The sequence below is a fragment of the Drosophila obscura genome, unplaced genomic scaffold (assembly GCF_018151105.1).
Source record: "Drosophila obscura isolate BZ-5 IFL unplaced genomic scaffold, ASM1815110v1 contig_186, whole genome shotgun sequence".
Lineage (NCBI taxonomy): Eukaryota > Metazoa > Arthropoda > Insecta > Diptera > Drosophilidae > Drosophila > Drosophila obscura.
In genome coordinates, this window is record NW_024542774.1 from 2309046 (window position 1) to 2321547 (window position 12502).

The 12502-nt window shown below is 47.9% G+C and overlaps 1 protein-coding gene across 2 annotated transcripts; it reads left to right on the forward strand.

Moving 5' to 3' along the window:
* Positions 1-1967: 1967 nt before the first annotated feature.
* LOC111079531 lies at positions 1968-5409 on the forward strand. 2 transcript variants are annotated; one of them, XM_022374736.2, is made up of 3 exons: positions 1968-2164; positions 4026-4495; positions 4578-5409. In XM_022374736.2, the coding sequence occupies exons 1-3, from the start codon at positions 2063-2065 to the stop codon at positions 5401-5403; spliced, it is 1398 nt and encodes a 465-aa protein (XP_022230428.2). In that variant the 5' UTR covers positions 1968-2062; the 3' UTR covers positions 5404-5409. The 2 variants fall into 2 exon arrangements, with proteins under 2 accessions (XP_022230428.2, XP_022230426.2); XM_022374734.2 differs by lacking the exon at positions 1968-2164 and adding an exon at positions 3283-3942.
* The last annotated feature ends 7093 nt before the right edge of the window (positions 5410-12502 follow it).

A 12502-nucleotide genomic window follows, 5' to 3' on the forward strand; every position in this document is an offset into this window, starting at 1 on the left:
TCGAAATTCGGAGATGCTGCTGATTGATGAAAAACTGAGCAATCGTTTAGGTGAAGTATTATTTTCCGATGGGGGAACAATAACTTGTTTTGAATGCTTGGAAGAGTTTTCTTTGTTTGAGGAACTTAAGAAATTAATTCCGGTTTTGAGAATGGAATTGATCCTAGAACGTGAGTGGTTATGGCTTACATTTTTCTCAAAATGTTGCTATTATTTGCTGCACGAACTTCTTTGATTCCGTGATTCAGCTTGATTGTGTGCACTTCACTTCTTAAATGGAGCAGCACACATTCCCACATTTTCTGAATGTTCTGCATCGTGAATATGTCGAGGCTTTTGCTGCTAGAGGCTTTGTTGAATTGTTGAAATTGCCATTGCAACTGACAACTTGTTGAGTTTGAGCAATATGTCTTTATCGGTCTAAGCTTCCGGGTTTGTCGGTCAGTCTGGATGTGGGATTTGAACTATTTTGAAGATCCTGTGGAAGCTGAAACAGGATTTTGTGAGCTGTGGAACAAACGTTGTCACTCTCCTCGTACTTACATTTTCTAGCGCTGAATTGGGAAAATTTTAAAAACACTTTTATCGGTTGACTTTCACTGTAATTAATTGACGTTAATCAAGTTGAGCGAGCACTTGGCCTTGGCTGGGCCACCGCTCCGCACAAGGCGGTGGCGGCTTGGCTTGTGGAGAGCTTCGATCCTCTGTGTTTACTCGGCGGCACTTCCAACTGAACTGTGCCGTAATGCAGATCGGGCCTGGCTATTTATAGGCTGCAGAAAAATCCACCACCAAAAACTCACAATTGAAAATACTTTCGCATGACGCAGGCGTGCCACCAGAGCTGTGCAGAGGGGGAATGTCGGGCACTGGGAACTGAGCCAGGAACCGGGTGCGTGCCGTTGGGCCATAACAATGACAATACGAGGGTTTGCTTCAAGAAATGAATGAATTGAATTGGAAATGTTTATTTCATTTTTATGCTGGTATCGCTCTGCTTCTCGATTCTCGAATCTTGGCTCCTGGCACTTGGTGGTGGAGGGTTCAGCTTAGGGTTAGGTCACCCCCAGTTTTTGTGCGTCTGTGCCCTATGGGAACCGAACCGAACTGAGCACAACTGAAGAACTGATCTACTGCTACCAGTTGAGTGCATAGTAATTAGTCAAGATTTTGCTATTTCTCTGGCAATCTTGTTCAGTTTCTCACGCTCAGGGGGTTCTTTCGCTCCTTTAGAATGTTGTTCGCCCAAGGGTTCGCCCAAGAAATGATAACAAAACAGTTAGCTATGGTCGGTGGAGGGGGGTTTAGCGGTAGGGGTTGGTTTTCTGCTCTGCGTCAGTTTGCCAGCTACTGGTGGGCCCACCAACAGTTATGCTGGTTGCATTTAATTCCATTCAGGACTCTTGTGGGATCATCAATTGAACATGATTTGGCTACTGCCAGAATGCGGGTCAGGGATAGGGATGCGCCAAAAAAAACGTTCAGCTGCAGCTGCCCATCTCCCCGAACTCAATCCAACTCCTTGGCTGGTCTTTGCATGGCGGATCACAACATAAATAATTAAAATACGGATTGGTCTCTAAATATATTACCAACATTCAGATAGTAACATTTGGGAATGTACCGAGTTTTAAATTTCATTTGGCAGCATTTAATTCGAGCTAAAGTTTAAAGAATTCTTGAAGAACTTCTTGAATAATGTATTAATTAAAATAAGTCCCATTTTCCATTCCCATTTCACACTTGATCAAGATTTGTAAGAGCCTGAGTCTGGGCCACTCAACGTGAAACCATCTTAGATACATTTCCAGGGTAACTGCCTGCCGTTTCGCTCTGGGTGTGCCCTCTGTCAGATATTTCAGATTGTGCACCAGTTTTTATTTTCAGTACCTGGCCACACACCTCTCCATTCCTATCAAATGTGTGATAACACTTTTTTTTTTCAATGAGCTGATAATGCCATGCCCTCAGAGTCGGGCACCCGCGCACTCGCATGCACACGCACTTCAGTAGTCACATCGGATTGTCCGCCAGTTAAAGTCATGCCGTTTCTCTAGGGAAAATGCCTCGATTTTCCCACTGGCTGCGGCCCAGACTAGCGCATTTCCCGTTTCTTGTGTTCTTCGTCTATCTATTCCTTATCTTTGGCTACAGACATTTGCAGGTAAGTCAAATTAAGTGAAGTGAGTGAACTGCATTCAAGGGGCACTCAATTAGTAGGCGAACACAATTACAACTCGGGACGGGACTCATTTGAGTGTTTAATGCTTTGAATAATTAATATTTCGCTATATGAAGAGTGAACTGAGAGGCAAATCTTGACTAATTTGTTGTTTTGGCGTGGAAATTGATGGCACAAACGTGCACAGTGGGTCGATTGTATTATCTCCTTGACTCACCCATTCTAATTGCCTGTGCCGATCATTTCCGATAGCTTAAAGTATCTGAATTCGACTAAAATGATAGGAGTGTTAACATATGAACAATAGAATAGAAACATTTACAGCCATATATATGTATTTATAATTATTAGACAGAAGGGGAAATGTTTGAGGCAACCTCTATGCAGAGTAAATTCCAAAGTAAATCCAAATAAATTACGGTTTAGTAAACAGAAGAAAGAAAGTGGCCAGTTCAACCTAGACGAGTATTTTCTATTGCATTGCCCCACTGTGCGCAGTATCTGTCGAGCATCAAGTGGTCAGCGACCGGCCAACTTTCGATTCCCCTTTCAATTTGGAAGACAAATGTATTTAATGTGGAAATCATACGCAGACATGTGTATGTATATATGTACATACATATATACATGTGAAATTATATACATATGTATGTATGTATAATTAAAATGTTTTTATTTTCCATAATAAAAAATGTGGAAGACGTTTTTATTTACTTAAAAATAGACGGGAAAGGCGGCGCTGACTCACACAGAGAGGAGAGGCAGAGTTTCCCAGGGACACTCGAATCCAATCCAATCCAATCGAGAGACACACACACACACACACACAATCTATTAAGTCGCGCCCTCCTACCCCCTGTCATGGCGCATGGAGTACCCTTACAAGGCTCTCCTCTCCACTCCCACACGCACCCCACTAGTTGGGGCAGGCCACGCCACTCTGTCGCTCTGTCGATGTGCCTCAGCTGCTGCTCTCTGCTACAGCGCTGCTTTGCTCTGCTCTGCGACTCTGATGACAGCGTCCATGGAGGACAGAGGCGCCAGTTTGATGCGAGGCGTGCGTTGATTAACTTGTTGCATGCGCGTCCTGGAGCAAAGGCACCCGAGCCAGCCACCAGCCACCACCCACCCTTCTTCCATTCCCCATTCGATACAGTGCGTGTGTGTGTGTGTGTGTGTTTGCGGTTGTCGTAATCATTTGCGTACAGTGGACTGGACGCCAAACGAACTGCGGTGCTGCGGTCAGTGGCAGCGCGAATGTGGCCGAGGACAGGCAAGCCGATGATGACACTGGAGGGACGCCGCCCCCCCGGTATCTGGTCGCTGCTAATCGATGGCTGCCCATCAACCGCCAAAGCGCTAAGCAAATAAGCAACAGGAGACGCGCTCTTCGATTACTGTCTGTTTCTGTGTTTCCACAAGCCGCGACCAACAAAGTCTGCGTTGGCGTCAGCGTTGGCGCTAGCGTCGCTGTCAACGCCTTGCTCGGCCAAAGGCACCCACTGTGCTGACGGTTGAAACAAATAAACAGTTTTAGTTGCTGGCGGTGATTCCTGGGGAGAGCAGCATAGCACGCGGCTAGTCGCGGCGACACCTGCAAGCGCCACAAGTGTTGCAACCTGCCCCGTACACGCTCCAGCCAAGGCCACGACATGCTGGCGGCACAAGAGAACCGCTTTCAGTACGTGTACTTCACGCTGTCCGGCCTGGTGGCCAGCGCCATGCTCATCCTGGTCTACATCTCCATGCGCACGAGCCTTGTGAGTGGGGGTGCCCCTCCATTCCATCCATCCGCAACGGTGGCCTGACCAGTTTCTTCTCTCTGTTCTCCTTCTGCTTGCAGAACGAGCGCCTGCGTGTCGACCTGGAGCACCTGCAGCGCCAGCTGATCCTGGAGAAGCCGAATCCGCACTGGGACTACACCAACAGCTGGCGCAGGATCGGCAACGCCTCGCTGAGGCACGAGATCTATTCGGCCTACTTCGATGTCCGCACAGAGATCATAGGTGAGGTGCGCCTGGATGAGGACCAGATGACCATCGGCTCGCTGCGCATCTTCGCCACGCTGCCGGTGCGCCTGAGGGACTCCAAGGTGAGCTGCATCGTGCGCTTCGCCGACTTCAGCAGCCAGGAGATCGTGGCCGAGGAGGCGGGTGCCATGCACGATGTGCACAACAACAGCTTTGCTGCCTGGAGCATCATGTGCCCGCTGCACGCCTCGAGGCTCGATCCGATGCGCCTGCCACAGGCGGTGGCCCTCAGCTATGCCTCCAATCGGTTGAGCCACCTCAGTCCCAGCTTCATACAGATTAGGTGAGTGAATAATTAGATACCGCCCCTCCCCCCACCACCCCGTGAAGTCTCGTCTAACAGGACAACCCTCTCCCTGCAATAGTTATCCCCGCAACATGTCGAGCCTGTTTGCCAAGTCGCGACCCGCCATTTCCGTGTGCGTGGGTCCGCTGCAGGAGAACTACTCGAACGTGCTGCGCCTGGTGGAGTTCGTGGAGATGTACCGGCTGCAGGGGGCCGCCCATTTCTACTTCTACTTCGTGGATGCCAGCGACGAGGTGCGACGTGTGCTGGCCCACTATCAGCGCCAGGGCCTGGCGGACGTCTTCGAGTGGAACGTGCAACCGCATCTGCAGGATCTCCACTACGCCGGCATCGTGGCACAGTTCAATGACTGCGTCTATCGCGCCAATGTCGTGGATAATTATCGGTACGCCGCCGTGGTGGATCTGGACGAGGTGCTGATGCCCCTGAAGCACAATTCTCTGGCGGACTACTTGCGTCAGTGCGACGAGGGCCGCACCGCCGGCTTCGTCTTTCGCAATGTGTTCTTCTACCGCAAGGACAGCAACGACACCTTCAACGCGCCCGCCCACGTCCTCAACCGGCTGCTGTACACCCAGTCCAAGGTGCGTCGCACCCTGGAGATCATGCCCGCCTATGTGCGCAGCAAACTGGTGGTCAACACCCGCTCCATTGTGGAGATGGGCAACCATCAGGTGTACCGCTCCGCTCCAGGCTTTGTGGACCACGTGGTCCATCCCACGGTGGGGCTGCTCTTCCACTATCGCGACAAGTGCATCAACTGCAAGATGGTGCTTATCGTGGACTACACTGCCCGCCGATTCGGCTCGCTGCTCTTCGACCGCGTCGACACCACTTGCCTCGAGGTCTTCATGGACCGCCGCGGCATCTGCGAGCTGGCGTAGTCTTATCGCCTGCCCCATCTCCAGCCCCATATCTGTACCACCGAACGCCCCCTAAAAACAGAGATCTCTGCGGGCTAGCCAAATCTAAGCTGGAGCCCAAACTGAATTCATTTCAGTGCTGTGGATGATCTCAGCCAGTCGCTAGTCGCAATGCTGAAGTTCTGCTCCCTGCGCCGCGGCAAGGAGTCTACGCCGTGCCCGCGTCCAGCCCAACGTGTGTCCAAGAGTGTACGACAAATTAGGCTAAGTTCCATCCATCTAGTTGTTCGTCTAAGTGTTATGCCATGTGTAATAAATAAAGTGTGCTTGAGTGATTTGTGATGTTACGTTACTTGATGTGGTTTTACTCTCCTCCCCCCCTCGCAGTCCTCGCTGCGCCTGCAGGACGTCCAGCTGAGCGATACCCAGCTGCTTGGCATGCTCCAAGCGCAACGGGAGCGTGGCCCCCTCATACTGGCCCTGAGCAGGTGAGTAAACCAACACCTGGCGGCAAAGAGAGCGCGAGGCACTTTACCTTTTGGTCACTTTCAGCCCCGGAACGAGTCCGACGGAAGTCTGCCGCAACTGCGGCACGCCATATGCCCGTCGCAAGCAGCCCCAGAACGGGGCAGCAGAGGAGGCAACAGGTGAGCCCGCCACCGATGAATTTGTGACCGCATGCCACTAAACTTGACCTTGGCTTGGATTAACGCTCAAGACTCCATTTGCACCGTGCATCTGTTCTTTGTATGTGTTTGTCCGTTCTTTGTCCGTTCTGTTCGCGGAACATGTCGACGCATAAACGACAGCAAACTAAACCAAATTCAATGACAAAAGGGAAGCGTAATGGATAGGAGGGCAGCACAGAGCAGAGAGAGGTTCGTTCTGTTCTCCCTCCCTCTCGCATGGCAATGGGAATAATAACTAACAGTGCACGCCGGCGACCCGACCCCTACCAAAGCAAAACCCCTTTCCAGGGCCCTTGCACTCGCACCCACCCCATCCTCTTAGCCCCCGCCTGCCGCTCTGCTCCCATCCTCTCTGTCTGTTGGAGCTTGACGACGCAAAAGTCGCGTCGATGACAATGACGCTGACATTATGGATAATGGTTGGGCGGGGGAGGGAGTGCGGCAGTTGCTGTGGGGAAGAAGAGGTGGCATGGGGGAGGGTGCGGAACGAGCGAGTGGACAACATTGCCTAAAGCAGGCAACAAAAATCTACATACATAAGTGCGAGGGCTACTGCAGCAGTTCAGATAATTGAATATAGGGATAGTAGCTACATATGTACCTGTCAAGAGAATCCCTATGGAAAACCCATTTACATATTCGGAACAACTCTTTGGGCACCCCACCAGCCATGTCGTCATCGTCAGTCATTGGCTGTGTCTCCACTCCAGACACATGGCCCCCTCCTGCATCGCATCTCTCACTCTCTCCATCTCCATTGCACAGCCCCAGTTCCAGTCGCAGTCACAGTCGCAGTTCCAGCTTCTGCCCTGAACCAGATGCGCACATGGTGCGGCCATATACTGAATGATTGGATTCTTTTGTTCTGTGTGCTGCCCAGCCTAACCCCCTATCCAGCTCGATGCCCCTCATCGAACCACCACCGCCCCCACAACAGAACCAGAACCAACACCACCATCAGCACCAGCGCTCCCCTCTCTGACCTATGCGACCCTCTCTCTCTCTCTCTCTGTGTTTGTGTGTGTGTGTGTGAATTTATGCATACAAATTTGAAAAATATCGGATCTGTGGTTCGTGCCCGCCGAACGAACGCAGCGCAAAAGCAGAAACGAGGAACGAGGAATGACAGTACCAAAGCATCAACAAGTCACGGCTTTAAGCCGGCTCCAGCAGAGGCAGAGACATCGACATCGGCATCGGCAGCGACTAGCAGTCCAGTCACCCACCACTCGACGAGGCACTGTGGCTCGCTTTCCAAAAACGCAGGCCAAAAACAGAAACTAACGGTTATAAAATTTCTCTTAAAGGGAGCAAAAAAATGCTAAGAATATTTTAATTTTATTTGATAAAAGGAGCTAATCAGTGGTGCCCTGTGCAAGGGAATGTGTTTTTCGCACAAGAGTATGCTGAAAATGAGCCACTGTGCGCAGTCGCGCTGACGCTGACGCTAAGCAGAGACGGTGGCAGCGGCAGCAACAAGTCAGCGAGCGAGCGTCAGACTAATCAACAGGCAGGCTAGCTATTTGCTCTGCCCGCGGAGACAGCGACGTTCAGCGTATACTCGTTGTTGTTGTTGTTGTTGCTATATTGGCGTTGTTGCCGTTGCTTTCGTACTTTTCGTGTGTGTTGTTTGTGCTAAGCGATACCGTGGGCCCCAGCTATTTAGTTACTACCAAAGTTTTGCCAAGTCAAGTTCTCGTTGTCGTTGCTGTCGTCGTGAGTGAAGCGAAGAATATTTTTGCGGGCTGCGGCGCGATCGTCAAGCTCAGCGGAAAGATAAACCGACAAACAGTTAGGAAGTGCGCGTGAAATGTACCTGCAATAGCCACCGTTTGCTTGTGCAAAAATAAAAGTGGAAAAGAAAGCAGAAATCAGAAATCAGAAAGATTCTAACAATTTGGCAAACACAAAGTGAGTTATTAACATACATACGATACGATACGTGTACGAGTACGTGTACGAGTAGTATTATACTCGTAATTGGGCCCCTCATTCGAAGTGTTCAGAGATTGAGTGTTTGGGGCTCTGGCAAACACTTTTTGGCTTGGCGCCCTTTTTCCGTGCCACTGTGTTAAGAGGGGATTTAGTACAAGACACGCCAGAGACAGTTGTTGTACAGTGAAACCCTCGAACGCGGAAATCTTTGCTTTTTAAACATCCAAATTTGGGGCCAAATATCTTCCGTAAGTGGAAGCTTCACTGTTCTGTGGAGAACCACCTTCATCGGTTGGTTCTACGTGCCTCCTTGCGGCGGCTTCATTAAGTATTTAAATTTTAAATCAATTTCTGCTTAGCCGATAAACGCCCATTGGGAAATGCTTATACGCTCGAATATTGGATTTCTATTTTAAATTCAGCTGATAGGCGAGTGCAGACCGAAATCGGGTTAATTATTGTATTTGTGTGTGGCGATAATGATGCCCCAAAAACGGCGCAAAATGTTCGCTATATATACAAAATACATCCATACGTATTATGTTTACAATATATGGATCTGGATAGACAGTCGCTGTGTGCATATGTGGTTTTAATTTGTTTTAAATTATACAGTGCAACCCTTTTACTCTGCGGCAAGCCACAGCATTTGGTTATAGTTCAATTAAGTCTCTAATGACCGGATGTTAGTGTGTGTGTGCGTTTGTGTTTGTTTGAGTGTGTGTGTGTGCCTTGCATGCAAATGAAGCTCGGAAAGTGTTCCAGAATATAGTTCTGATTTAATTGTAAAATTATATTTTATAAATTGAATTTCCTTTGAGTGGTGTGCGGTGGGGGCCAGCGAGGAAGCATTCCGCGGCACACCCAGCTCACCCGATGATTAATGTTTAATTATAATTCCCCATTTGACATTCTTCTTGCGCTTGGAATTTTGAGCAGAAAGAAAGCCGAAGCGAACCGTTTCTATGTACTATTATTATTTATTATTCCGCTTTTGTTTACCTCTCCCCGACAGCCGCGACACACAAGTTTGATAAGCCTCAGCTGGCAAAAATTTCAAATAAATGGTTTCTCTCTTTGGCTGTTTCTATTCGAGCGTGTGTTCTTACCTTCGTGTTGGTAAATACTACACACCAACAAAAAATGATTGTCAATTGTTAAAAGCGATAAACATTAGGGGCAGAGACAGAGAGAGAGAGAGCAGGCGTACAGTAAGGGAGGTTCGCTACGACTTTGGGGAGCTATAAAAGACGCTGAACGAAATGAAGTCAGACAGGGAATACCCTTGTACTAGACCTAGATCCATAAAAGGATATCCAGAATTATTCGATTTCTGATACAGTAAAGTCCAACTTCTTTCAAATTGGAAAATCGACGGTCGAGAGACGCATTTTGGGTGTTTGATTATGCCCGAAGATAGCTTTCAGCTTTCCAATTTCTTTGCTTACCAAAATCGATTATTGGGACAGGAAACTTTGCCCCTGACATAGTGAACCGAAAAGCGAGTGAATATTTCCACTTAAATTTTTTATCGTGCAGCTGTTCCTTGTCTCAAGAATGCCCAGCCCCCCTTTCAAGAGCACACTCGTACAGCTCATGTTTAAATTGTACAACATTTAGGGAAATCATCATCATCGTTCTCCTGTGGTGACTCAATCAAGTGCAGTGTGCGGTCATTGGCTTGCCCCGGACGTTACAGCCCTTTGGGTAAGTCCCAGGCAGTGATTTTTGAGTTGACAGACATTGTTGCGGTTTCTGGTTGCCCGATGGAGTGGGGGGCAGCGGGTGGTTTCTCTTTCGCTGTATCCAATTTGATTGTCGCGGGTGTCACTTTTAACGACTTTGCCACATTGATTAGCCATGAAGAATGAAATGAATGATAGGATGATAACGGGTTGTCAAATGTTTATACCATTCTGGAGTTTTTACTGAAATCTGTTCAAATCGATCGAATTTCTCCTGTTTCTGATCTAAGAGTCTTTATTTTGCATACTTTTGGGCGCAGTTTGAAAAGGGGAATTGACCTTCAGCCATGTCCTAACAACAAACATTGCTGATTCAAAAAGAATTCAGACCTCCTTTGGTTTAATGCACAATTTAGTTGAATATTTTCTTGGGCAATTTTCTTGACTTCGCTGAGAATCTTCTTTTATGGTAGCGCCCACACAGACCCAAACCGAATATTTAACCAAATTCGTTGACCATTTTGGCTTGGCCATTATATCATTATAATATTTATTTTTTTTTGTCTCTGTATGGTGTCTGGTTTGGTATCTATAAAGTTGTTTTGCCCGCCGCTCAGCTGACGCAGCTGCCGCGCAGTTTTTATTGTCTCGATGGCCTTTTGGCAATGTTTTTGAGAGCACAAGCGAAACAAAACAGAATTTTAGTATTGAATTGTGATTCAGTGTGTCCCAAAAAAAAAAACAACAAAAAACAAACAAAATGCAAAAAAAAAAAACGCGAAAGCAAATTTTGACAATGCAATTAGCGTGAATTTGTTATTCACCAAAGAAATGATCTTGGTTCCATTCGTGTTATATAATCATTTGTTGTTCTGTTTGGGGCTAGCAAATAAATCATAGCACAAAGTTTTGAATAAACATTGATAAGAATTTTCGGCTTGCAGAATTTCGCTGCTTATCGCACTTTGTCTGCCCTGTTGCTCGATAAGTTAACACAGTTCGAACAGGGATTAATATCGGTGTTCTAGACAACACAGTGGTAGTTTTCTGATTTTAATTTGTACAGATTTTTGTTGATAGTTTACCAAGAGATGAAATTTAATATTTAAATTATATTCCTGATATTTTCCGACATTGGCAAATCCTACCCAAACGGAGGGAATTAATTCTTAAAAAAAAAATAAATAAATTCTTTCCCTCAAGGTCGCAGCTAGTTAGGGCAGCTCGAAGTTCATGGAACCCCCAGCGGTGGCCTCATAGCATAGACGGGCATATTACGCTCATAATTACATTATAATCTTGTCCTCACCTCACACCACCCCACCCCATGCCCTATCCTGCCCTATGGACGCCGCCTGTCAAGTGTTCCAGAAATCGAAAGCTGCTTCCAGCTGTCAATAGATTGGCCGAATGCCAAAACATTTCTATTCGCAATACCAAGAGCTCAGCCAAATCAGCTGGGTGCCGTTGCCGGCAGGCGGCAGTCGTCGGAACCCGCTCCCAGATGGGGTTCCAGCGACGATGGGGGAGGGGCAGAGGTAGCGGTGAGGTGAGGTGTAGCACGGGAATGGCAATCAGCAAAAGTTAACGGCTCTGGCGGAACGAGCCGCTTCCAGGTGTCGGAGCTTTCAAAGCTTCAGTTTGACATTAGAACTTCGACTTTGACGTTGTGTCGATCGCTGCGGAGTGGAGCGGAGCCATTGAGAACTACACTGCACTACACACTCACACACACAAGCTCGAGTACCGCTGTAGTGTTTCCCCAGTTGTGGTTTGGGGCCCGCCGCCGATTGATTTTGCCGTTTATAAATAGTTCTGTGTGTGTGTGTTTTGTTTTATTCTTTTTGTTTCCCATTGTAACGCGTGTGTCTGTGTGTATCTGTGTGTTGCCTTCAACTTTAACTGTAAAGACAGAAGAGAAGGAGCGAAGAGAAAAGAAGAACACTGCGGATACGAAGACGTAGTCGACGACGGACACTGACGCAATAGGGCCGAGAGTGTAATGTGTTTGTTTATACCATATAAGAGCAAAGGCAGGAGAAGGGGGAGCCTACTAATACTCGTGTGTGGTTTGGTTTTCACAAATCGCTGGCAATTACGCGCAAACTTTGGCACTTAGATGCGAGGCCGAGAAGCCGAGAAGCCGAGAAGCCGCGTAACCGGCAGGGGCTGAGATCATTATTCGATTTTAGAAATCGACAAATTCATTATACTCAGATAAGACAGCGTTGGCCGCGGGGCATGCATACGAGAACGAGAACGAGTGTGATATGACAAAATCACATTTATTATGGCCGCATTACCCCACTACACTAGCCAGCCGGTCCCACTGTGCGGGGCAACGAGAGTGCGCCGCCAGCCCCTTGGATGGTGGGGCTGTAGCCTCAGTTGGCTCACGTACGCGGCGGATAAAAGTGCGCTTCTCCTTTGAGGCAACAGCCGATGCCGACAATTTGCAATTAATTGGGAATTAAATTGTAAGACTCCGTTGACCCCCTGAACATACATACACACTTACACACATATGTGCATATGAAGAGATGTGTACATACATGTGTGTGTTTGTTGTTTGCATGCTGAACGTGACGTCAGAGATTGATGGTGCTTCTGTTGGTGTGGGTGTGGGTGCGGGTGGCAAATACATCGAGCGCGCTTCATAAATTAATTCACTAAACACATTGTTGTTTGTTTTTGTTGTTGTCTCTGTGTGCATGTGTTTGTGTGTGTGGGTGAGTGACTCTGTTTTTGTGGCTTTGCTTACCCCCCATCGCCAAGGTATATTAACTAAGAGGGTAAGGCAGTCCTGTGGAA

Bases quoted from the DNA above. Each gene is read 5' to 3' on its own strand.
- LOC111079531 (XM_022374734.2), top strand. From the start codon at position 3,835: ATGCTGGCGGCACAAGAGAACCGCTTTCAGTACGTGTACTTCACGCTG. The intron at 3,943-4,025 runs GTGAGTGGGGGT...TTCTGCTTGCAG, and splicing joins TCTCCATGCGCACGAGCCTT to AACGAGCGCCTGCGTGTCGA. The intron at 4,496-4,577 runs GTGAGTGAATAA...TCCCTGCAATAG, and splicing joins CCCAGCTTCATACAGATTAG to TTATCCCCGCAACATGTCGA.